The sequence below is a fragment of the Paramisgurnus dabryanus genome, chromosome 7 (assembly GCF_030506205.2).
Source record: "Paramisgurnus dabryanus chromosome 7, PD_genome_1.1, whole genome shotgun sequence".
In the NCBI taxonomy this organism is placed as follows: Eukaryota; Metazoa; Chordata; class Actinopteri; order Cypriniformes; family Cobitidae; genus Paramisgurnus; species Paramisgurnus dabryanus.
In genome coordinates, this window is record NC_133343.1 from 693,903 (window position 1) to 720,227 (window position 26,325).

At 36.2% G+C, this 26,325-nt stretch overlaps 3 protein-coding genes across 3 annotated transcripts; 1 reads left to right on the forward strand and 2 right to left on the reverse strand.

Moving 5' to 3' along the window:
• Positions 1–1,193: 1,193 nt before the first annotated feature.
• Positions 1,194–3,582, reverse strand: LOC135720820 (galectin-1-like; the record flags this gene model as incomplete). The annotated part of the gene is made up of 2 exons (XM_073815270.1): positions 1,194–1,714; positions 3,412–3,582. Coding segments are annotated over 2 exons (315 nt in total), but the record flags the coding sequence as incomplete, so codon positions are not given.
• A 3,951-nt stretch (positions 3,583–7,533) lies between these two features.
• Positions 7,534–8,988, reverse strand: LOC135783344 (galactose-binding lectin l-1-like). The gene is made up of 4 exons (XM_065294031.2): positions 8,927–8,988; positions 8,728–8,807; positions 7,947–8,121; positions 7,534–7,811 (listed from the first exon to the last, which is right to left on the reverse strand). Exons 1-4 carry the CDS (start codon positions 8,927–8,929, stop codon positions 7,659–7,661), a joined length of 411 nt encoding a protein of 136 aa, XP_065150103.1. The 5' UTR covers positions 8,930–8,988; the 3' UTR covers positions 7,534–7,658.
• A 3,430-nt stretch (positions 8,989–12,418) lies between these two features.
• kynu (kynureninase) lies at positions 12,419–21,208 on the forward strand. The gene is made up of 13 exons (XM_065293907.2): positions 12,419–12,713; positions 13,350–13,470; positions 13,560–13,642; positions 14,768–14,829; positions 14,908–14,979; positions 16,993–17,067; positions 17,145–17,291; positions 18,079–18,177; positions 20,031–20,104; positions 20,193–20,245; positions 20,431–20,516; positions 20,604–20,834; positions 20,927–21,208. Exons 1-13 carry the CDS (start codon positions 12,560–12,562, stop codon positions 21,056–21,058), a joined length of 1,389 nt encoding a protein of 462 aa, XP_065149979.1. The 5' UTR covers positions 12,419–12,559; the 3' UTR covers positions 21,059–21,208.
• The last annotated feature ends 5,117 nt before the right edge of the window (positions 21,209–26,325 follow it).

Below are 26,325 nucleotides of genomic sequence, written 5' to 3' on the forward strand. Positions count from 1 at the left end.
CTAATAGAAAAAATCTGTAATGAATAAATATTACAATTGAGACAATTAATAGAATTTGCTTTGGCGGGCACCTCACAGACGTTGTTGGAGACCACTGCTCTAAAGTTTACATTCACCTTTCTTTTGATTTTGCATCAACATTGACAAGCACGTAAGCAAAAAAGGGAACAATTACATAATAAAATACTTGAACAACCTTCTATCTTGGTATTGTGAGCATATGCATTTTAAAAATATATTGTGCATATAAAATTATTAGTTTAACATTTTATGCATCTTTATTGGACCAGATCCTGTGGACCCCAGGTTGAGAACCATTGTTCTAAAGCATGTTTGATTTTGGTTACCCAAAGTGTTAATTAATGCATTAACTAACATGCATAAACGCTAAACATGTATTAATATGTAGTTAAGGAGGCGGTTATTCATGCATGAATTTATATGACTCATGACATAGTTATGGTTAGTTATTGATAAGTACATAGCTTAACTCATCATTAGTTCATAGTAAAGTGATTATTAATTGATGTATTAATTATAATAATTCCTTACATTTATATAGCGCTTTTCTCAGTACTCAAAGCGCTTTACATATGAACGGGGGATTCTCCTCGACCACCACCAAGGTGCAGCATCCACCTGGATGATGCGACGGCAGCCATATTGCGCCAGAACTCAACATTCAGTACAGTGATGTATAAGTGTTGTTGCAAGTTTCTTAAGGCAGAGTAATGAATATGTTATTTGCATTTTGTGCAGGAATAGAAGATGGTATTCATATCCATTTAGCCAAAACTCATTTGTGTTTGAATGTACCGTAACTGGAACAGTTTTAACAAGTCACATATCTATCTGAACAGAGAAGTGACCAGGAGGTCTTAAAGGCCCTATAATGACTGCTGGAGTTTAAAAAAAAATTCATTGTTAATTAAAGTGAAATAAATATAGTAAAAAGGACATTCTGAAAATTTAACTTTGAGAAAATTTGCAAAATAATTAAGAAAAAATGTTCGGTATTCGCCTTTCGACTGAGTATTTCATTTGATTTGGTTTTAGCCAAGAATTTTCCTTTCGGTGCATCCCTATCCTGTTCGTCTCTATATAAAATATTACAAGGTCAAAAGAAAAACATCACAAACATCTTAACTTGTTGACTTTTAGACACAGCAGAGAAGAAGCGGCTTTCATTCAGATGGATTTATTTGCAGTGATTTTTATTCAGTGAACATTGAAGATTTGAAAGCAGTAGAACTGAGATCCGACTGAATGATTCACATACTTCTCTATAAGCCCTCTTCAGACAGTAATTGTCTGTAAGGACGTCTGTAAAAATAAATTTGCATGTAGTTCCTCAGCGATAAAACTCATGCGTTCGGATGAAGATAAATTCACGGTGGATATGTTGGAATTCGAAACACCTGGATATGCACTTATTAATCACATGATCAACATGGTTGGAGAAAAACGTATGGCAAGAAATTCACTGTCTCCCCCATAAATGTTAAAACCATCTTACACCCCCACGAGAAACAATTATGGTCTGAATAGGGCTTACGACTTTATTCACTGCTCAGGTGACCACCATGCTGGTGACCGTGGCCCCAGCTACTTCCAGGTGATTGAAGGTTTCTGTTCCAAAGCGGTTTGGGAAGGTTACCATGTTCCCATCAGTAAGTTTGGCATAAAAGTTTTCATGATTGAAGGAGAAGCTCACCTGTTGAGAAAGATTGATTTGTGTGAATAAAAAAAGTAAATGCAATCAGAGAAAACTATTTAGGTGTTTTATCAGTTAATAAAGTCAGTTTCCTTGAGAGAAATGATAGAAATGCAAACAAACATGGACATGAAAGTGACTGAAATGTTTATCTTCATAAGATCTCTGATGAGCGAGACTCATACTGTGCGTTCACACTGCCACCGGTGAGCAGTGATGTGAATAACGGCGTTATAAGTAATTGGCGTTAGTAACTGCGTTATTTTTTTCAGTAACGAGTAATAAAATAAATTACTGTTTCCCCCGTTATAACGCCGTTATCGTTACTGACATTAAAATGCTGCGCATTACTAAAATTGATCTTGCTGTAGTGATTTTCAGCCGCGTATGCTCACTCTCTCAGCCAAACACTGTTTTTCTCTTGTGTGTGTTGTGAGAAACATAACGGATGATGATTGGCTTAATTTCCATCGGTAGCCAACCAGAGGCAGAGTTCACAAAAAGGCCCGCCCACACGCGCAGTCCAAGTCCGAGGAGCGAGCAGCAGTGTTAAAAAGTCTGAGCAACTTGGTCACTTTGTCGCTAGATTTAGCAACTTTCTATCACTTTAGCGACTTTATAGGACAAATCTAGCTATCTTTTCTGGCGTGGTTGGAGACTTTTGTAGACTGACATGAAAATACGCGTCGTTTTCTCTTCTCAACGAGCAGCGGTGCTGCTGCTGACTGTGCCCCATCTCAAAGCACAGACATGCAGCCCGGTCATCGCGCATCAATCACTCCGAAAACACCGGCGACAGGGCGATGGCAAGTACAACTAGCTCAAAGGTAGCGGTCGCAAACACGAAGTATAAAGCACTACTTTTCCATTGTTGAGGTGAAAGGCAAGAATGTTTGTGTAATGTGCAACTTATGCCCATGAAGAAAAAGTCTCTCCACGTCTGTGGCAAGTAATTCTGATCTAATAAAGCACCTCACATCGTCACATGCTGCCAAAAAATTTGTGATTTCTCTTTAGTATCCATTTTAGTCATTTAACATATTTAATTTTGTAAGGGGCATTCAAGTTATTTGAAATATTAAATTGTTTTTAAGTAACGCAGTAATTACTTTTCCTGGTAATTAATTACTTTTATAATAATGTAACGCAGTTACTAACTCAGTTACTATTTGTGAGAAGTAATTAGTAACTATAACTAATTACTTTTTTAAAGTAACGTTCCCAACACTGCCGGTGAGAGCGTCAAAGGAAGTCATTTTTTAATGATCGCCGGCGGTGGGCTTCGGGGAGCTAATATTGGCAGTCTTGCATGCATACTTGTCTATTGTTCCATTCATTTGCATTCATTTATTTTTTCCACTATGGGTGATTATTAGTATGAAGCCTCTGGAATAAGCTTCTCTCCCATATTACGATTAAACTGAAACGTCATTACGACAGACAATAGGGGGCGAACTCTGACAATCGTGTCCAAATGGAAAGACGGCTTTAGATGATGAGATCATTGAGGAGAGATGAAATTAGCTAAACTTTATGTTAATGAGCTATGACGTGGTTCAGAGGTTTTCAGAGAATGCATTCAATCATCACAGCTTATTTCACAAATTTTTTCTATAGCATTGTTGGCATGGCAGCCAGAGCGGTTTTTGAAGCTCTCGTCAGCAGCGATGTGAACGTACAGATACTGTTTCTGTTACCTTGAACTCTTTGCCTTGTTCAAAGGGAAAAAACGTGAAACGTTGCTCCTCACTCCAGCCGCCCTTCTTAGAGTTACACACGATGACTTTCACGTCAGCACCATAATTGAATCGAGGGTTGAAATGAAAGGCAATGTTGTCAGAGTCAACACCAAAATCAATAGTGAATCTAAGAAAAAAAATACAGTTTGAGATTAAAACATGTTAAAGATAAATCAAACATATCAGTTTGGTCACATCAGTTTGTCAAAATTGACAATTTATAAATCTTTTTTTGTTATTTTTTTGGTGTTTGGTATTGAGGCTGAATTTCTTTTTTGGTTGTTTTGTTGTGCTGAGCATGTCTTATGTCAATGCATTTATCTTCTGTATGAAGAATGCATGTAGTGCTACCTTAAGGATTAGCCAAAATTTTGTCTTTGATGTTCATAAATGCTGTCTATGTAGACAAAGTTTTAAAAAAAACTTTCAACGTCAGGTTTGACCCTGCCAATGATGCACATCTCTCTTCCGGCCTCAAAGCCCAAATCATCTACGGTGAACACCTGTCAGACACGAGAAATAACATCGATCAGATACAACGTCATGTCAACAGAATACTGGTGATGAGATATCATCGCTGCACTTTATTGTGAATAACAGATGAGTAAAAACATCAGATCACAGAGTCAAAGCACAGTGATGATATGATATAATAATCTAAAATAACTCACCATCTTTCTCTCGTTGTTGGGGTGGATTACAGTTGTGTGTGAGATTCAGGGTCTGCCACCTTTTATAATAAAATCCAGAAGGTGGACACCAAAACCTTCATCCAATAGTTAAAGGGAAACACTATTTTACATTGTTTTTATTAATAGCTAACTGATATAAATGTGAATATTTCTACATGAATTAAGAACTTGGCTCACATTATTAACCTCACCTGGAGCTATTCAGAGTTTAGACAGGTAACTATTTAATATAGATATACGGTGCCCTTTGTACTGTTTTACTGAACCATTTTTTATTGACCCTTTGAATGCTGAAAATTTGAACTTTACATGTAAATAATGATCAGGGCATTAACTTATAGCCCTCTGATCTAATGGCATATACAGATTTAGGGCCCTATAAAATCTGTTTTATTTTTTCCGAAATTCTGTTTTGGCCATTTAAATTTTAGCAAATTCCGTTTTGTCCATTTTAGATTTGGCAATATTTTTTTTACACTTTACTGTCATAAAAAGAGTGTGTCTTTAATGTTAACGATTAAAATGTACACAAATACAATAGGAATTACCTTAAATTTATTGAAATAACATTTTTTCACATTCCCTGTTTATGGGGAAAACAAAATAACACAATTACTTATTGACTGTAAAAACATGCATTTATACAAACGCACACACAAATGCACGCGCACACAAACACACATTTTACTCAATTCAGTGCATCGTTCAGTGTTGTTGCACAAGGCTACGCGTGTCAAAGCAGTGGTGTCTTCAGAAATGCCTTAAACACATCGGTCCAGCAGAACACGATACATATTTTAAACACGAAGGACAGTTTGCCTCAGCTCGCTTGAAATGCATAAAACTGAAGAAATACATGATGATTTCTGTTCAGACTTCGGACAGATGCGAGAGCGCGTGCACGTGATATTGTGGCCTTGCTAGCATGAATGTACTTCTTGTTTTTCACATGGGTTTTTGATAACAGGTGGTCAGTGCATGTATCTTTGTGCTCCCAGTCAACTGAATGTTGAGAAACGTACAAAATAACTCTGCTCCGGTCACATACAAGTCATGTGATGTGGGAACTGCTCAGAACTGAGGGCTTAGCATCAAATTTTTCTTTCTTTTTATTTCAATTTTCCGCTGACGAAAGCAAAGTCGTGGAGAGCCGCTTTGCCATGGTTTCAGTGTTTTGGAGGGGGTTTGATATGACGGGAGGATTTGCTTCCCCCGCTCTGCATTTTCCCCAGACATACATTCTTATCCCACACAAAAAACAGAATTTTATTCCAAATATGTAAAATTAGATTAACACTAGATTTCATGTTAATTTGCCAATTCCGCGATTCTGTGATCGCGGAACTTATAGGGCCCTACAGATTGACAGTACTCCAGCCTAATGGTCCTAATGGGGAACTGTGGGGGCAGCAATCACATTTTTGGGTGGCTGTGCCCAGGTAGTGCCACTCGTTGGACCAACAGAGGCAAATATTTTACTCAAGGGCCACATCAGGTTTTCAAATACATTAAAAGATCCAAGACAAGTTTAGATTTATTCCAAATCAACTCTCAATTATTACTGAACTATAACATGGACATTTATTTTAACCCTGCTTTTAAGAACACAATTTCATATTTTGGAAAATGTGTGTATCATATTTACAGTTCTGTCATAATCAAAGTAATATATTTAGCATAGTAAGACACAACTCCCATTTTATATCGATTGTGACCAATAATTACAGTTATTATCATGAGGAAAATTAACCATGCATTCATTTAAGCAGATTAATTACCATTTGTATTACCCAACGTGATCTCGTGTGTATTTTTACGTAAAGTGTGGTTAAACAGTTTACTCATTTACAGAAAATAATATGTTCATGACTTTCAGAGAAAGTCCCAGTATTAAACAAGATTACACTTTAAAACCCTAAAAATAACATCCTTTTCACGTCATCCATCCCTTGTGGACGCTTTGCACATTTTTACCAAGCTTGGACTTTTAGATTGTTTTAGGTTTGGTTTTTGTATTCCTTTCTTTAAACAGTCTTAAGTTTTAGTGTGTGGTTTTAAGTTCAATGTGATTATTGTAAATACACTAATTTACTGTAATTGATTTCACTTGTTTGTCATCCTTTTAATATTGTTTTAATCTCACCCAAATCTAACCCAATTTTTAACAATTCATAACTCAACTGATAAGGGTAACTGTTACAGTTGAACAAACTATATATTTTATCCCCTAACCCAACCCCTAAACATAACCTTCATAGAAAACTTTCTACTATTTTAGATTGTTAAAAAACATCATTCTGTATGATACGTATGAGCTCATTTACCAGAGGGACACACACCTCAATTGGGCCCCTTGGTGACACAAGTCCCCATGACTGTGCAAACAGGTCCCCACCAGGCAAACGCACGCACGCACACACATACTTAATTAAACACATTTAAATTAATCAATAATTAATTAATCTAGAGATAAACTGCCAAATACTGCAATGATCCACGAACCACTGCCCGCTGTCTCCCCTCCTCTTAAGGAAACTAAAACTTTTTATTTTCCACAATGTATTTGTTCCAGAGGTCCGTTTAGTGACTTGTCAGACCAATAAACAAACAGAGAACAAAAGTTAACTTTTAGCCAGGCATGTAACTGTGGCAACATGCATTCGTCCAATAAAACCTCTCTAGGATATGTACCCTTCCTCTTGCATACTTTTGTTTAAAACCCTGCGTTAACACACCGGACTGTTATTTTCATATAGTCCAAAGCAAAAGCACATACTTATCAAGAAGATAACAAGACACATTCAAGCAAGACACATAATACACGACATACAATAGTAATGTTGCTGTTAGAGCACTGTTTGAATTACTGTGTCAAAGCTTATGGAGGTAATAAGGTAAAATAAGGTGGAATGAGTCATGGACTGAATAATTTTCGGATCAGCAAAACTGTGGGTGGGAAAATAAAATAAGAACAAATTAAAAAATTATAATTTGATATTTTAAAGTCAAGTCAAAGTTAATTTTTATAGCACAGATTTAACACAACTATAGTTGATCCAAAGTGCTTTACAGTAAAACAGTAAAAAGAAAGGGAGAGAAAACAAGAATTGGGACAAAAAATCAAATATCAAAGCAATCAGACAAAGTTGTATATACATAGTTAGTGGTAAGTGTAGTAAGTGTCAACCATATAGAAAGCTACAGAAGTGATTTTCCTTTTGTCTTCTGTTGTTTAATTAACATAAGCAGATTTCTTTAGGGCACTCAGGCACTTCCCCTTTAACTGCATGTTAATCTAAAATGTTTCTAAAGAGAAACATCACAAACTTCTGAACGTATAGCTGTAAACTCAGAAGAGCAGAGAAAAAGAACGACATCTACATTCAGATGTTTTGTCATTGGATTTATTTGCAGTGAACTCAGAAGAAGACTCAAGAGCTGAGATCTGACTGCTGTACTGAATGATGAAGATGTTTAATCGAAGTCAACATGTCATTCTCACTGACTTCTAAACTATTTAGGGCTCAATGAAACATTGTTGAAACTGATGTCTTCGGACACATGGAGATGGTTGTAAAGTTCCTCTCCAAAGCGGTTTGCGAAGGTAACCACATTCCCATCTTGAAGTTTTATATTAAATTTTTCCTTGTTGTAGGTGATGGCCACCTGAAACAGACAGAAAGATTTATAACTAACAATCCTGTACTGTAAAGTGATCAAAGAAAGTGTTTAGAGGGCTTTGCTTTAATTCTTCTGCTAATATGATTGGTTAGGTCAAAGTGAGCTCATTTATGGTATTACCATAAAATCTTGGCCTGCTTGAAATGGGAAATGAGTGTCACGCTCTTCGTCCTCCTGAATCCATTCGCCCTTCTTTGAGTTGAGAACGATGGTTCGCACGTCACCGAGATGGTCGAATCGAGGATTGAAGTGTAAAGCTAATTGGTCAGGATTATGACCGATATTAACGGAGAACCTAAAATAAAACAAATACAGTTTGGGATTTAAAGATCAGCTCTGTATCAGAACATCATTCAGTTAAGTTTCTGTCACAGACTCACTGTAATCCTAATCATTTTATAATAAAAACACACTTTATTCAACTCACAACTGCTTTCACAAGAGTTTGATATTAGCATTGGGTAATAATTATAGTTCGTTTTTTATACATTACGTACAAATGAAGTTTGTATGACGCTACAGGTAAAACACAAGTCCAGCAATAACTTCTCTGTGTTTACTTAACTCATGATTTTACTCACAAAAGTTTGTCCAAACGTTCACAATATTGATTAAGATGTGTGTGGAGGTTCATGTCTTTGCTTCTTGACAATAAGGTCTACTCATAGTACCAACCGTATTTATTCTTGATGTTTTCGTGTATCTGTTTGTGTTATATTGTTTAAGCATATTTTTGGTGAATGTTTTGTTTTTTATTCCTTCAATAAACATTAACATGATTGATCATTAAATACCCAGTCATGATCCCTACAGCTTTTGTGTCACGAGCTCTTATGATGCATGAAAATTCTCAGACTACAGATGAGTGAGACGATATCATTTTAAAAGTAAATCCACCTACATTTTACAACTGGGCCGGATCCTGCCCCCGACCGTCAGCTGCCTTCCGGCCTTAAAGTCCAAATCAGACACGGTGAACACCTGTCAGGCAGGAGGAATAACATCAAGAATTAGTATAGGTTTGGTTTATGATACACAAGCACTGTACACATACAGCTTAAGTCTGCACATTCATTCATTATAGAAATGAGATCACTTACCATTTTGCTGTTTTGCGGATTGCAGGTGTCTGTGATTCAGCGTTTACCTTTTATAATAACATCCAGAAGGTGGACACCAAATCCTCCATCCAATCAAATCCATAGAAAAATAAACAAATCTTCAGTAAAATTTTTAATTGAGGTACAGTGAAATACATCTGAGACGATGCCAGGGGCGAATCGAGTTATTATTTTTTCATTTACCTTTCATGCCAACGATCATTGCACACTTTTAGATGGTGCATATCATTATTTACATGTAAAGGACTCCACTGGCCTGGACCCAAATCTGTCTTTCATCTGTAGTCAGAGAGGAAAATATTTAATAGACTAATATATCAAAATGATGAATGTGCAAGTAATTGATAATGCAGAGGACAGTTTCTGAATATAAACCATGATTCTGGAGGGGGACAAAATAAATACACGTCAATGTCAAATGTCTATACTACACTGAACAGATTTAAGATTAAAGACGGGCTGTATAACCATTAATCCCAACTAATCGTTTGCGGAATAAAAGATTTTGTTTACATCATATATATGTGTGTTTACTGTGTATAATAATGATGTATATATAAAAACACACACATGCATGTATAATACACAAATAGTTACATTTATTACAGTAAGTATTCATATTTAAATACAATATAAATTACATATACAACATAAAAATGATTTACATGTGTGTGTGTGTGTGTGTGTGTAGAGGTCAGAGGAGAATGGGCCGACTGATTCAAGCTGATAGAAGAGCAACTTTGACTAAAATAACCACGCGTTACAACCAAGGTATGCAGCAAAGCATTTGTGAAGCCACAACACGCACAACCTTGAGGTGGATGGGCTACAACAGCAGAAGATCCCACCGGGTACCACTCATCTCCACTACAAATAGGAAAAAGAGGCTACAATTTGTACGAGCTCACCAATTTTTTTTCAGTTGAGTCTGATGAGTCTCGATTTCTGTTGAGACATTCAGATGGTAGAGTCAGAATTTGGTGTAAACAGAATGAGAACATGGATCCATCATGCCTTGTTACCACTGTGCAGACTGGTGGTGGTTGTGTAATGGTGTGGGAGATGTTTTCTTGGCACACTTTAGGCCCCTTAGTGCCAATTGGGCATTGTTTAAATGCCACAGCCTATCTGAGCATTGTTTCTGACCATGTCCATCCCTTTATGTCCACCATGTACTCATCCTCTGATGGCTACTTCCAGCAGGATAATGCACCATGTCACAAAGCTTGAATCATTTCAAATTGGTTTCTTGAACATGACAATGAGTTCACTGTACTAAAATGGCCCCCACAGTCACCAGATCTCAACGCAATAGAGCATCTTTGAGATGTGGTGGAATGGGAGCTTCATGCCCTGGATGTGCATCCCACAAATCTCCATCAACTGCAAGATGCTATATCCTAGCAATATGGGCCAACATTTGTAAAGAATGCTTTCAGCACCTTGTTGAATCAATGCCACATAGAATTAAGGGTCAAACACAGTATTAGTATGGTGTTCCTAATAATCCTTTAGGTGAGTGTAAATGCAGAGAAACCCAAGACAGATCTGAATAAACCAGGTTTACCTGCTTGAGTTGTTGCCTGTGGGTTGATGGAGGTCTTGTCTGTCAGGACAAATTTAAGTCATATTTTACAACATTTTGCTTAAACATTGCTGCTGGCAGATTTTCAAATAGTAAAGAACTGGATAATTTACTTATTGCAGATCTCAATCCAACTTCTAAAGAATTATTTGAGTTTTCCTCCTCTTCTTATAATTTAATGCACATTATCCCAAAATTCACATATGAGTCACTCAGCAATTTCCATCATTGTACACTAGTCAGAATTTGAAGGGCATAAACAAAGTTCATCAAAGTTGTCCTATAGACAAAAAGGCATATTGGGTATTGGTTTTTAAACACCTTTTTTAAAGGTTTTGATTGACTTCAAATGTTGTAATTTGGGTGCATATAACCACACTTTGCATCAATGTCTTGCATTAATGCTGTGTTCATAGAAATATCAATGCCCATTTTGATATATGCATGTATATATGCATTTCTCTTTTTTTATATCATTCACAGGGGAGTGTCTAAAGGGATATGAAGTGCTGACTTATGAAATGTGCAATCACAGCTCATACACGTCTCTCTTCAGTATTTGATTATACATTAAAAAAAAAGATTTCCAGGCTCTTGTGCAGTTCCACTCTTTATGTAATAGCACTAAAGCACATGAGCGTGGAAATCATGGCCAGTAGTTATTTATTTCTGACAGATTTTTTTCCCATGGGTACCCCTGACAGGTTCTAAAGTTTTCCTTTCTTAAATACTCTGGGGTAAAAATTTGGGCATGTTATTTAAGTGTTTAAAAAGTGTTAAGTATATTTATAGTTCAAAATAACTATTTATTATTATATTTAGCCATTCCGGTTTCTATGGCTATATTCATGAGATCCGGTTAATCTATACAAGTTGATCCACACAAGTTAATCAGTATTCAGCTAGCTTATATGTTTTTGCACTGTGGGAGGAAACCAGAGTGGAGTAGAACCTTCTAACGAAAATTAACTATGGTTTTACTACAGTAAAAACAGCATTGTTAGCGTAGTAAAACATAATTAATTTTCATAAGGGCCGCACTGACACAGGGAGAACATGCATGTTGACCGCTATATTTTATGACATTTAGCATGCAAAGTAATATTTGTATGTTTAGTCACCCTGCTGACCAGCATATTTTGTGTTTTGGTGCTTGTATGTTGGGAATTATGCTGGTCTATGCTGTTTTTTTCAGCAGGACAGTGCACAAAATATCAGTTTACACAAAGCAAATGTCTGTATGTTAGATTATGTGTTATTTCATTATATCATGTTTAATATCAGTGGTTCTAGTGTGGCCCCTCCAAAGAAAATTCATTTAAATTCATGACAATCTCAAAGCTGGAATTTTCATCAAACAAAAACATGAAATAACACAATGTAGGTATTATGTTCAATTGTCATATTTTTCTGAACTTTGATTAGACCTCTGGCACCATCTCATGGCCCAACAGAGCACTGCAGACCCTCAGTTTGACAAAAACTGATTTAAATCTTGATTAAATGGGTTAGCATGCAGATCATGGAGATAAATATTCACCCCTTTAAAATTGATAAATCTGTTAATGAAACCATACAAACACAATGACATTTTCTGACATCAAGCTTTAATATGTTTTGCTCTTGTGTCTTGCTATTATGAGTTATTCGTATTTTTTTAATAAGATGCCAAGCTGTATGGCTTGAAATCATCATTTAGCAAATGAGGTACAAGAAGTTTAAGTAGAATAAGTTTATTTTCAATCTGAGCTTTATTCTTAAAAAGAAGAAGTGACACAATAATCAGATTTCAGTTGATGTTGATGTGTTTAGAGGAAGTTTCTGTGTGGTTGTAAAGGCAAAGACGTCAGGATGAAAGAGGATCTCTAGAAATGATTAGCTTAGGTTGGGTACACACACACACACGAGGTTAAAGAGCAAAGTGAACCACAGTGACCGTCTGAAACACTGCCAGTGTGTTTGACTGCATGTAAGTCATACATAAAGATACATATAAAGAAACAGCTTTCATCTGCAGGACATTTAATATGGAGAACCCACAGGAGAAGATCATGAGAATCTCACAGGAGCTTCGCTGTAACCCGACGTCACTCCGTGTGGCTGAATATCTGGACCAACACGATGAGATCAAACACCTGCGAGAGGACTTTCTCATTCCCAAAATATCTGACCTGCCTCCATGTGAGTCCACACTGTGTTTATCAGTCACGTTAGATAAGAGACTCTGTTCAGTTTATGACTTTATGATTGGTGTTATATGAATGTAGGAGATAAATAACACGAGTTGTGATCAGGTTCACTGTATCACGTGATCAGATGGGGGGCAGTCAGGAATTTCGGGTGAGCAGAGGTTACACTCAGTGTAAAATATATATAAAACAGATCTGAAGGTTTTATTTTATTTGTCTTCTTCAACAATACATCATTCATGTTCTGTGTTTTATCAATGTGGGCAAACACAGAAGTTTTTATGTCAACATTGTATAGATATGATAATGCAGTAACAACGTTCAGTCAATTCACCTAAAGTCAAGTTATGGCAGACTCTGGTGAAGTCATTCACTCCTCGACGTGTCAGTCTCATAGGCGAGATTTTCATTCATTCCTGACTCTAACATACATATCACAACAAAGCACAACGCTTTAAATAATCTTTTGATAAGAACATCATAAAAAGCAAAGAGACACTCCATTTTTTATGGTTGGCTGGACATTTTTGGGTGGCAGAGGGAAAATCAGGAGGGGGCCATGCCCCCCTAGCCCCCCGGAGACCCGGCCTTGAGTTAATCATCAGATTTTTTTTCTGTGTGCTTGCAGCGGATTTGTCACTCGTGGATGGCTCTGAAGATTGTGTTTATTTTGTGGGAAACTCGCTCGGCCTTCAGCCGAAAAATGCTAAGAAATACATTGATGAGGAATTAGACAAATGGGCCAAAATGTAAGTCATCTTCTTTCATGAAGTTTCTACCGTGACCTTATACTACTTTAATAGAAGTAATTTCCATATCTGATACTGATTGTTTGCAGGGGCTCTCATGGTCACTTGGAGGGCTCGCGTCCTTGGGTCTGGGCTGAAGAAAACCTAGAGGATTTGATGGCAAAGATTGTGGGTAATAAAAAGGACTTTACCCCCTCGTATAATCACTTCGGATTCAACAAAAGCAGTTTTTATGGGGCTGTATTTAGGTTAATGACACACTTAGACATACAGGTGTTTTTATTACAGACGCTTGCAACATCTGGGTTAAAGGTTACATCCAGATATAGCTGCAGGACTATTGGTTGATTACAGGAAAAGAGTCCATATTATGCAAAATCCACTTTATAAGGTGTTCAGACATAAATGTGTGTTAGCAGAACAGAACAACCCTACAGTAAAAAAATTCACCAAATCCTTTTTTAATCACCATTAGGGCTGTTTAACAATGAATCACGACTAATCCTGTGCAGCATAAAATGTTGTTGTTTACTTCATATATGTATGTTGTGTTGATAATAATTATATAAATGCACACACAGATGCATGTATATTTTTACATGTGTATATATACATTTTTATATAATTTATATTACATTCACATATTTATTCTATAAATATATTTTTTTCTTAAATATAAACATGCATGTGTGTGTATTATACTTTTATTCTGCAAACAATTAGTTGCAATTAATCGTTATGCAGACCTAAATCCTATTAAACTTATTAGACATGCAGTTTTGATTCTCTTGTTATTGTGATGTCACACTGATGAAGCACACATGAAAAGACATTTTTGCTAACACCCAAAGAGGGGCGTTTTGGACATGATATATATATATATATAGATATAAATGTGGGGTATTTTAAGCTGAAACATCACAGACACATTCAGGGCACACCTGAGATTACATTGTGTAAAAATGTGCATAATGTTTGCCATTTAAAGTTGTCTCCTCATCTCATCTAGTGTTTGGTGTGAATGTGACACATATTGAGTCAGAATCACTTTAGAGGTTTGTGTGTTTCCAAAATTTAAATTTAGTCATGTTTTAAGGATTTATGGGTTGCCTTATATTTTAAATCTACATAATTGAAGTCACAGGGTATGAAAACAGGGTAAAGAGATGAAACATTACTGTATATGGTGAAGTCACGTGTGAATGGTTATTTTACTGTAGGTTAGGAGCACAGCACTTTTACAACAGAACTGTAGATTCAAATGAAACCTTTAAAACATGTTTTAATCTAAAAATAGGTGCTAAACCAGAAGAAGTGGCTTTGATGAATGGATTGACTGTGAATTTACATCTTCTGATGGTAAAATTCATCTTTACACCTCCTGTATTTGAATAATCTCTTTATATGCGAATAATAAAGTAAATGTGATTTTTGCAGCTTTCCTTCTATAAACCCACTCCAAAACGGCACAAAATCATTCTGGAGGAGCGGGCCTTTCCATCGGACCATGTAAGTTTGCGCACGGTTTATCTTTAACTTCAGTAAGAACACACTGCTTGCTCAAACACAAGAGAAACTGGGCTGTAAAACTGTGTGATTATTTAGTGTTTTTTTTTAAGATCAAGAGTTAAAGGTGGCGTGTGTAAATTTTAGCGGCATCTAGTGGTGAGATTGCGAAATGCAACCTGTAAACTGTAGTGATGAAACACTCTCTGTAGAGGAGTTTGTCCGTTTATAGCTACTGTAGAAACACGGCCGTGACTTTCATATATGTAGATAAAAATGGCTCAGTTAAAGATAATAAAACATACAGTTTTATGTAAGGTCTTTATACACCACTCATAGTATAGATATGTAGATTATATTGGATTTCTGTTAAGATATCCTACTTAAAGTCCCAATAGCACCTTTAATTTTATGGATACTTTCACATCTGTAGTTGGGTTCATTTGATCCGGACCAAAGACAAACAATTTACATTGTAGCATTTTTAGTTTTGGTTCCTTTTCACACCAGACTGATTGATCTTGTCCGACCAAAATGAAGTCATGTGATAATATCGACATCACTCTTTGGACACATGTCTTTGAGCGTATTTCCTACAATGCTTTTCGATTGGTCAGAATTCTCAACAGAACCCTTGAAGTAAACAAAAGAAAAGAAAAATACAGCAGATATCACACCGCTGTTTATTTCAGCAGTAAGAATATAAACAAATGGCTTTTCGTAGAAACAAATGAATCATCTGGGAAACTTCTACGAAGAATCAATAACAACAGAGTGCTTTTCGAGTAGTTTATTTCTGATAACAAGCAAAATAAATAACAAGTAGGTTAACTTACAATAGTTCAAATCATAGATAAAGAGTATCAAAACTACACTGAGCTGACGTTACTGTGTAAAATGTGTACTATATAATCTATACAATCTTAACTACAGATCAGCTGCCAAACCTCCCTTCAGTTTAGTTTAGCCACTCGCCAGACCATTAAACAAGTTAAGTGCTCTCCAGACACATAACCGCGACAATACGCATGCATCCGATGAAACCGTGAGAGATGTCTGCGCATTCTTATTGTATTCGTGGTCTTTATTTACTAAATAGTTTGTATAACACCACTTGAAACTAACTGTACATTTCAAGAATGAAGCGCGGATGTCTCATTCACTAAGCATGCGTACGCACACACATTTGTTCGTAAAATGTTTGTAGAGCTGTTTTAATTTACAAATCATGATTCAACAAAAACTTTCATACTAAAATGTCTTCTAAATGTTTGCAAAAACGTAAAAACAACTTAGACCACATGTGCGCAATAATCATGAACCCGGAAAAAGAATTCCAATTAATATTTATTATATATGTTATATACGTCTTTCCTCTAGAGTTTGTTGTTTGGTCCACTTTTGGTGCGCATCCGAGTTTAATCCCAAACAAACAGCACCAAGTGTAATAATGAACTCTAGTATGATTCAACTCAACTAAATAAGGCAGATACTCTACATGTATGTTAAATCCACTGTGGTTCACATTTGAATCTTTGGTTTCTTTATTTAGTCTCATGCAGCAGTTTGCATGTTTCATTAATGTTGGTTTGAGGTCTCTGGCCCGGATCGACTCGCTTCAATTACTTATTAAAATCATTGACAGTCGCTCATGGCAATAACAGTAAATTTGAAGCATTCATTGAAAGATTATTAGATATGACACATTCATTTGGATTGATATTGACAATCAATTTTCTTAACCTTGGAGAACCCACAGGGTCAATTTGGCTGCTGTTAATTGTTGCTACCCAAAATCTTCTTGGGTTCTCCAGGTTTAAAATCAGCTGTATTGTTTCATTGTGTGAAAGCATTAGCTCAAGTCACTTTAATCTGTTTCTCTGTTACTAAAGCACTGGACTTTATCGTATGTGTTCTCCTGCAGTTTTAAAAAGTCAAATATCTATTTGAGAGATAGTGTGAGAGTGATATGAAGTTTCTCTTTTTTTGATCATTCCTGGTGTTTTTCTGCCACAGTATGCGGTGGAATCTCAGATCCGTCTGCGAGGATTCAATCCTGATGACAGCATGCTGCTCATTAAACCCAGAGAGGTAATGACATCACTTCCTGTTCCGTCAGCGATTGTTATGATGTCACAGCTGATGGATCATTTGATTGGTTGTTTCAGGGTGAAGAGATGATAAGAACAGAGGATATAGTGTCTGTCATCGAGCGGGAGGGAGACAGCGTGGCTGTTGTCATGCTCGGTGCCGTTCAGTATTACACCGGTCAGTTCTTTAACATGGAAGCCATCACGAAAGCCGGGCACGCTAAGGTGAATACTTACTGTACACACAGCCTTCCTGCCATCACAATATCATCATGATTTTACTAATGTCTTGATTCATAGCTTTCATTTGTTTAAAGTGTCACAGGGATGATGCAATTTTCTAGGCAAAACTCAGAGTTTGCATTTCATCTTCCTGAAGTCAACAGGTTTATTGAATGGAGTAAACTCCTCAGATAAGATTTTGAGTAAACACAAGATTGTGGATTTCTTCTCTTCATTTACATCAGCTCGCACTTGCTGTTGAAGACTGTGCCTATACTTCTCATCCTTTTATTTATAAAGATGTCAATATTTAAAATGCACGTAAAGAAAGACGCATCTCTGGTGCGAATAAACGCAAAGTGCGTAACCATATTTTTTTTAAGTGATCTAAAAGGAAGTGCAGAATTACTTTGCATTGATCCCCTTTATAATCTGAGAGATGTGGATACGGATGGCAATTTAATTACCATACAACCTTGGTGTTTGTCAAAAAACAGTAGGAAATTCAGACAGGAATTTTTAAGTTGGTGGCCGGATAAAAACACTGACTACCCCTGTAAATGATGAAAATACTTTTAGGTCTCCACAAGAAACAATTACCGTCCTAATAGTGCTTTAGAAAACATTTATTCTTACACAGAGAGAGAGAGAGAGAGAGAGAGAGAGAGAGAGAGAGAGAGAGAGAGAGAGAGAGAGAGAGAGAGAGAGAGAGAGAGAGAGAGAGAGAGAGAGAGAGAGAGAGAGAGAGAGAGAGAGAGATGTAAGTATGTGTTCTTATGTGTTTGTTCAGGGATGTTTTGTAGGATTTGATTGTGCTCACGCTGTTGGAAACGTAGAGCTACGACTTCACGACTGGAGCGTGGATTTTGCGTGCTGGTGCACTTACAAGGTAAATCTATCCGTGTGATTCATTCATCTATGATTATGAATCAATAATGGGGCAGTTCACCAAACAATAATCATCATAAAAGTCATCATGTTTTTACCAAACCCATCATGTTCCCCAAACTCACATCAGTCTGAATAATAGCATCACTTATCTTGTCATTGATACATCCAGAACATACCTGACAACATTGGGATTTCAAAATAAGGGAATTCATAGCCCATTGGCAGATTTTTGTCTTGTTTTAAGTAAAAATTCCCTTCAATTGTATGTTTTTGTATAAAACTAAACTTATTTTTTTAGGTCAAGAAATTGCATCTTGATTTAAGAATATTTAGATATTCGTACTGAAAACCCATAGGAAACACACGTTATACACATAGGTCGCAGACGTTGCATTCCTGAACACCTTCTGGATTAAGCAGTAAAGCACAAACAGCAGTGTTTCCCAACATGCAAGTTATAAAAAATGCACACGCCATCTGCAAGTTTGTGTACGCTGGCAGGTGGACATTCACACTAATGTGTGTGGCGGTTGTTTTGCATCCTCCATCCATCCTCATGGAAGCTTTTCTTCTTCTAGTCTTGTTGGCGTGTTGTTTAAGTGATATGTTATACTGCTTCGACGCCGCCTGCTTTACCGAAAGAGAATGTAGCAAATATATATGGCCAGTGAGATTTTTTTAAAGAAAGATTAAAGATACGCAAAATTATTTAAACAGGATGATGGCGGGAAAGAATGGCAAAATACAGCAGAATCCCGGGAAAAATGGGACGGTTGACAGGAATGATTCAGAAGTGCAGCTCCAGAACTAAACCCGTAAGAGCTGTCTGAATGTTTGTTCATACAGACACTTTAGTTCATTCCCATACGGCAAAAATATATGTGCTGATATATGTTTACAAAATTTATTTTTCACCAATATATTTTTTGCCTATATGAAATATATTTGAAAGTGTTTATATTCCTGTCACCTTGGAAAAAAAACTTTGTATGTTACAAACCCCGTAAACATAACAGGTTTAAAAAGGTTAAAACTTTAGATTTTGGTCATACTTTAAATATATTTTTGCCATTATGGCTTCAATTGGTTGTAAAATAAGAAATGTATTTGCTGCCCCTGAAATAGATTTTGAAATATATGTTAATATATGAAGGTCAAAAAATATTTAATTCAGTTTTATTTTCTACAAAATGTGTTTAGCATATATTTAAACTTTAAGAAATTTAATTTTTGCCCTATGGGTTTATCAAAATATCTTATTTTGTATTCATCAGAAGAAAAAGGTTTAAAACATCATGAGGTGAGTAAATGATGTAAATGAAAAGAGTTTTCATTTTTGTGTGATCTGTCCCTTTCAACACATCCTCATCCCATGGCGTCAATATTTGACGCCACTTGACCATGCGTCAATATGTTACGCGGAGGGTATACCCTTCGCGTAATTTTTTGACGAACTGGGGACTTCAATACTATTAGGTACGCGAAATTAAACAGTTGTCGCCTGACATTGGGGTTAGGGATAGGTTTGGGTAGGGATGTCATTATGTAAATCTAACCCTAAACCGACGCGAAAATGGTAAGAAAATGGTAAGAAAATAGGAAAGAGAATGCAACGGACTCAATAGTATTGAAGTCCCCAGTTCGTCAAAAAATGACGCGAAGGGTATACCCTCCGCGTAACATATTGACGCATGGTCAAGTGGCGTCAAATATTGACGCCATGGGGTGAGGATGGGCCCTTTAAATCCATTTCTCTAATGCCATATCATTGACAAATGCTAAAGTGTATATTGTGTATGTTTAGTGAGTAAATCATTGAGTGTTTATGTAAATGTGTTGTGTTTGGTTCAGTATGTGAACTCTGGGGCAGGCGGTCTAGCAGGTGCTTTTATACACCAGACTCATTCACATACAGTCAGACCAGCGTAAGTATCACAAACTAAAGCAAACCTTTCCTTCACAAGTAAAGATGTCATGAAAACTAGCTCATCAAGTCTCATGTTTGTGTTTCAGATTGGTGGGCTGGTGGGGACATGACCTGAAAACCAGATTTCAAATGAGCAACGGTACATGATCTCTGTTTCAATATCAGTGCCTATAAGTGTGAAAATATTTTACTGTTGGTCTAAACATCATTTACAGTAAATAGCTCGAATCTCTTATTAAAGATATTTGCCTGACACGTGTTGATATAAATGATCCAGTCTGTGATTCTGAAACTTCATGGCAGTATCTGAAATTATTCCCGCAGAACTGGAGCTTCGGTCTGGTGTTAATGGTTTTCGTCTGTCGAATCAGCCGATCTTACTGGTGTGTCCACTACAGGCCAGTTTAGAGGTGAGAGACAGCAGACAAACACACTGACAGGACAGCAATACTGACTAGTGAATTATTTTTTTAACTTAATTGTATTTCTGCGTGTAGATTTTTAACAAGACTAGTATGAAGGAGTTGAGGAAGAAGTCTGTGCTTCTGACGGGTTATCTGGAGTATCTCATCAAACATTACCACAGCAAAGACGAGTCAAACCCGGACAAACCCTTCATTAAGATCATCAGTCCATCAGAGCCGGAGGAGAGAGGCTGTCAGCTGTCTCTCAGCTTCTCTCTTCCCATCAGAGATGTGTTTAAAGAGCTGGAGAAGAGAGGAATCGCTGTACGTCACAAATACCTGCTCTACACATGTGTGAAAACCCCCCAAAAAAGTGTTATTTGTGGAAGCTAATGTGTGTTTATCTGATGTTTCAGTGTGATATGAGAGAACCGGATGTGCTGCGTGTCGCTCCTGTGCCCCTGTACAACACCTTCACTGATGTGCATCGTTTCATCACTGTTCTGGGATCAGCACTGAGTGCCTGTAATAAACTCCAGCAGAGTTGAGCACTGATTCACCATCTGACATCTACCGTATGAGAGGAAGCTGTCAAGTGTTTTTACTGTCTGTTTGTTAACTGAATCGGCTTCATGTGTACAAGAATTGAATTGAGAGTGTTTTGAACAGAAATAAACCCAAGACTTTTCAAAAGCGTCTTTGAGATAGTGTACATGTTATCTTATAAGAGCCTCTTCAGTAAATTCTCAGATCATTCAGTAAATTATCAGGTGTGTCTCTTATCATATCAGATGCATCACAGGTAATCTCTGATCATCGTAGATGTGTGAAAGATTAGTCTTACTGTGAAAGATTCATCACTGTATCTTATTCAACAGTAAATATTTACTTATTAATATGTTATGCAGTAACTCGCTCTTGTTAATATAGTCATTTTACAACCTTATAGTGGTTTAAATAATCTAATGGAGCTCAATAATCTACTGCAAACTCACATTCACATCTAACTTTACACTGAAGAAGTTCACCAGCTGTCAGTATACGATCAATGCCTCAGCAGTTAAGTCCAGCGCTGCCCTACAATGTTTTCTCTTTTAGAAATCGGTTGTACTTAAAACTATAAATATCTAAAGTGAATAAAACAGTCAAATGATTAAAGTTAAATGGAGGGAGACTTCAGATATGAAATCAATGGTTTAATGTGCAGTGATGTGTCCCAGATCAGACAGTTAAAGCTTGTTATCATGATTTACATATTAATGACTTCTTAACTTTCAAAGAAATGAATAATTGAGAAGAAATAAAATGTTTGAGTCACTGAGCATGTTTAATGTTTCATATGTTACTTCCAGCATAATTATACACATGACGTGTGTGCGTGTGTGTCTTTAGGGTCGGTCTGACCCGTCCAGAAAGAGAAATTTAGAGACATGAACGAGTATATAATGATGAGGACGGTCCGCATTGACCCGAGAGATAAGTTCAGTTGCTGTAGTTGATGTGATGTTCGGTGGGTAATTAAAATCCAGCACTGATGGGTGGAGAGATGAATGGACGGAATGGTTTACATGGATTACTGTTGTTGTTTAATCGCTCAGGCAGAATGATCTGCAGTTTAACAACATTCAGCTCTCATGTGTACGGTGTTAGGTTCTCCATGGCTTCAGTAATGACAAATAAAGCACCAGAAGAAAACTTTTAAGTTCAATTCAATTCAATTCAATTTTATTTATATAGCGCTTTTCACAAAAGTCAATTGTTTCAAAGCAGCTTTACATAAATAGAAGCAGTGAAAAGCACAGAAAAACGACAGATAGCACAACAAAATACATGATAGCATGAGCAGTTAAATTTGCTGCGGCTATGACTCAATATTATAAGTGCACGTATTACTAAAGCAACGTATAGAAGAGGAAGCTAGGTAAAGCCCAAAAAGGCTGCCTCCCCGGGGTGAAAAACCCCCTAGGAGAAAAAAAAACCCCGGGGCTTTTATCCGAGGAAAAATAAGTCCTAGGAGGGAAAAACCCTTGGGAGAACGGATAAGGAGATTTAGCGGAGATTAAGCGGTTCTGCCGGTGATCGTTGGTCAGGCATCAGCTGGGCATGACGTTGAAGGACGGCCAGTCTTTATTTACTTATGCTCCACGGTAACGCTTTAGATTACAGCCCGGAAAGTACTGCGTAAGTACAGCGAATTTACAGCGTATGTTTCTGTAATTATAGTTTAGTTATAAAGTACGTACGTGTAATTATAAGGGAACAATTTATAATATCTGGGGAATAAAGGGGTAACAACCAGGAAAAATACAAATAATATATGCAGTAAAGTACTGCGTAAGTACAGCGAATTTACAGCGTATGTTTCTGTAGTTATAGTAAACTTATGAAGTACGTACATGTTATTATAAGGGAACAATTTATAATATTTGGGGAACAAAGGGGAAACAACCAGGAAAAATACAAATAAAATATGCAGTAAGTATTTTAGATGACTAAACAACAAAACTTGAAATTCAGTTAATGTGTTTATGCTATACAATACAATTTATTTAGAATTTTCAATAAAGGCTACTTACCTTAAGAAAGAAAAAGAGTACAGGAATTTGTTGGGTCATCAAGCAAAATTAAAAATAGGCAAATCAACTATGGTGAAAAAAAGCAAGCAAAACTAGAACTACACTCTTAGAACGAATGTGTTAAAAACAACACATTAGTGTTGATTCTGGGACAACACACTAAATGCGTTGTCACAGAATCCACCCATCTCTGTGTTATTATGGAAACAACACATTTTGTGTTACTTTAACACAACTTGTGTGATATTTTAACACAAAATCAACACAAAATGACACATAATGTGTTAAAATTACACATACTGTTTTAAAAACTTAACACACAAAGATGTGTAAAAAATTAACACATCCTTTCTAAGAGTGTATTTTCTGTAGTTACTGTGTAAATATACCATTGTTTTGTGTTGTTACAGTCCAAGTCAAAAAATTTTACCCCCTTGTTTCACGTAGTTACAGAGTAAGTACAGAATCTGCGGGCTGTAAATTAAAGTGGCACTTGTTACCCCCCTTGTTTCACGTAGTTACAGAGTAAATACAACATCTGCGGGCTGTAAATTAAAGTGGCACTTGTTACCCCCTTGTTTCACGTAGTTAAAGAGTAAATACAACATCTGCGGGCTGTAAATTAAAGTGGCACTTGTGACCCCTTTGTCCGAAAATATTAAAATTGTTCCCTTAAAATTACACGTATGTACTTTATAAGTACACTATAATTACAGAAATGTATGCTGTAAATTCGCTGTACTTACGCAGTACTTTACTGCATATATTATTTGTATTTTTCCTGGTTGTTACCCTTTTATTCCCCAAATATTATAAATTGTTCCCTTATAATTAAACGTACGTACTTTATAAGTAAACTATAATTACAGAAACATACTCTGTAAATTCCCTGTACTTACCCAGTACTTTCCGGGCTGTAATCTAAAGCGTTACCGTTTGAGTGAAAAACACTTTAGGTGAAACATTTAAGTTGAAACAACTAGGTGTTACCAATAAAAATGTCTTTTTTTAAGATCCGACTTCTACTTCTTTCTGTTTAGTTTTGAACTAAATTGCAAGTTAAAATGCTTTTATCAACAAATGCCACTATAGGTGTCCTTGGTTTGCCACATACTCTTGCTATAAAAATACATTACTGTCACTGCATTATTATTACTGCAAAAAGGTTTGGAAATTTGATCCACTCTTGGAGCTTCAAAGCGATAAAGTTTTCAAGATATTTTAGTTTTAGAAAAGGCTATTATCGGTTTAATAGTTATGTAAAGAATTAGTGTTCACCTGTGGGCCCATGAAACTTAATGAGTTAATGATGGTACAAAGTTTAATACAAAAGAGATTTGATAGATTTGGTGTTGATGTGAGTCAGCTCTTTAATTTTGATGATTTAATGCATAATAATGTTTGGATTGTTTAAAAGATTTTCTCTTTGTTATATTTGATGTGGCCTGTGGTGTGACTGCCGCCCGTGTGATGTAATGAGGTCATAACCAGGTGTCTGAAATCTGATGGATCGTTGACACAAACACAGAAAGATCTCAAACTATTTTTATCTGTCCTGTGTTTAGCTCGGAGCGACTTCAGACCGACCAATCACAGGAAACAGAAGATGCTGACCAAACGCCTGCTGAGCAGAAGGTGTGTGCGTTTGTGTGTGTCTGTGTGTGTTCTCTTTTTATATCCTGCTACATGTGTCGACTGTGTTTGATCACAGGATTTAGTGTGTTGGTGTCCATCTGTGTTTGTGTGAGCTCAGGTCTGTCTATCCTGAAGAGCTTGTCATACTGAATTCATTTCCATACTGCTGACGTGTGTGTACTGTATGTGTGTATTACCTTGTCATTCTGAGACACAGATCAAAAGACAGATATGTTGAAAATAAAACCAGCCGTGACCTTGAGCTCTACACACACACATACCTACACAGACAGATGTTGAAATCATTATATTGTGTTCAGTATCAGTGATTGTCCTGCAGGGGTCAGAGCAGCACCACCAAACTCACAGTTTCTGTTCATCTGTCCAACATGAACACACATCACTGTTACCATTCAACAGACTCTTCATTTAAACACTGTTAGAGAGGATTGTACAGTACCATTTACAAGAAGTACTTTTGGTCAATCAGCTTTTTTCTTATTCTTATGTTTATTTTATGTATAAGAAATTATACACATATATTTCTGCTATTATGTACATATGGAATACTTTGTAAAAATATGCATCATTTTGTGCAAATCAACACATTTTAATGTTAGGCTACTTAACCTTAAAAAGTCACATTAAAGTACTTTAACTTGCTTTTATAAGTTAGGCCAACTTATCACAAGTCAAAACTTAAAATAGTTGATTTGCAAAACCAAGTGCTGCATTTGTTTTAAAGTGTAGAGATAATATACGAGATAATATAAATGTATTGGACCCTCTTGAAAATGAGATGTTGCATCTCAAGGGGCTATCCATAAATAAATAAATAAAAATAAATAAATAAATAAATAAAATAAATAAGAGATCATCTACATCTGTTAAACAGTGGATAATCAAAATGACTTGGGGTAATGTATTTTTGTTTTTTGGGTTATAATTATGCTGTTTGGAAAATGTCAATTATGATATGAGTATGTTTATTGGAAATGAGATTTTTAATGTATTTGTTATAACATCAACCTGCCTGGGACTACAAATGAAAATCAACCTGTATGGCTAAATTTGGCATATTTTCATGCTCCAATATGTTGCATGGTTAATATGTGCACTGTCTCATGTTTTTTTTTTTAATAAAAACACCTAAATGTAATTAAAAATCAAATATCAGAATACACAAATATGATCTTGAGGTATTTAAGGAAGATTTCACATCTGTGTTTGTTCATCATATAAAACCACTGCTTTGAGAGAACAAGCAACTGTGTATTTGACCGTTTGACGTAAAACTTTATAGATGTAGAAACCTGCATGTGACAACTTACCCCAACCTCATCTGTAAATAAAGCAGGAGATGATGTTGATAAGAAGCTTATAAATATTCACCTAAAAGAGTCTGAGAATTATCTAGTGCTCATAAAACCACATCACAGTTACAGATGAGAGAGATCTGTAAATCACTAAATCTATGTGTACATTTAAAACTTTTCAGATTTTAGTTGGGAATAAATCAGTTTAATAGATTTTTGGTTACCCAAAAATGATAAGAAAACAACATTGATTAATTATATTTATTATATTTCTGATGAATAAACTAC

Coding starts and splice junctions, on each gene's coding strand:
- kynu (XM_065293907.2), top strand. CDS start 12,560: ATGGAGAACCCACAGGAGAAGATCATGAGAATCTCACAGGAGCTTCGC. Junction 18,178..20,030: donor CGTGCTGGTGCACTTACAAG/GTAAATCTATCC, acceptor TGTTTGGTTCAG/TATGTGAACTCTGGGGCAGG. Junction 20,246..20,430: donor CAGATTTCAAATGAGCAACG/GTACATGATCTC, acceptor TTATTCCCGCAG/AACTGGAGCTTCGGTCTGGT.
- LOC135783344 (XM_065294031.2), bottom strand. Junction 8,122..8,727: donor ATCCGGCCCAGTTGTAAAAT/GTAGGTGGATTT, acceptor GTTTTATTTTAG/GTTCTCCGTTAATATCGGTC. Junction 7,812..7,946: donor AAGCAGGCCAAGATTTTATG/GTAATACCATAA, acceptor TGTCTGTTTCAG/GTGGCCATCACCTACAACAA.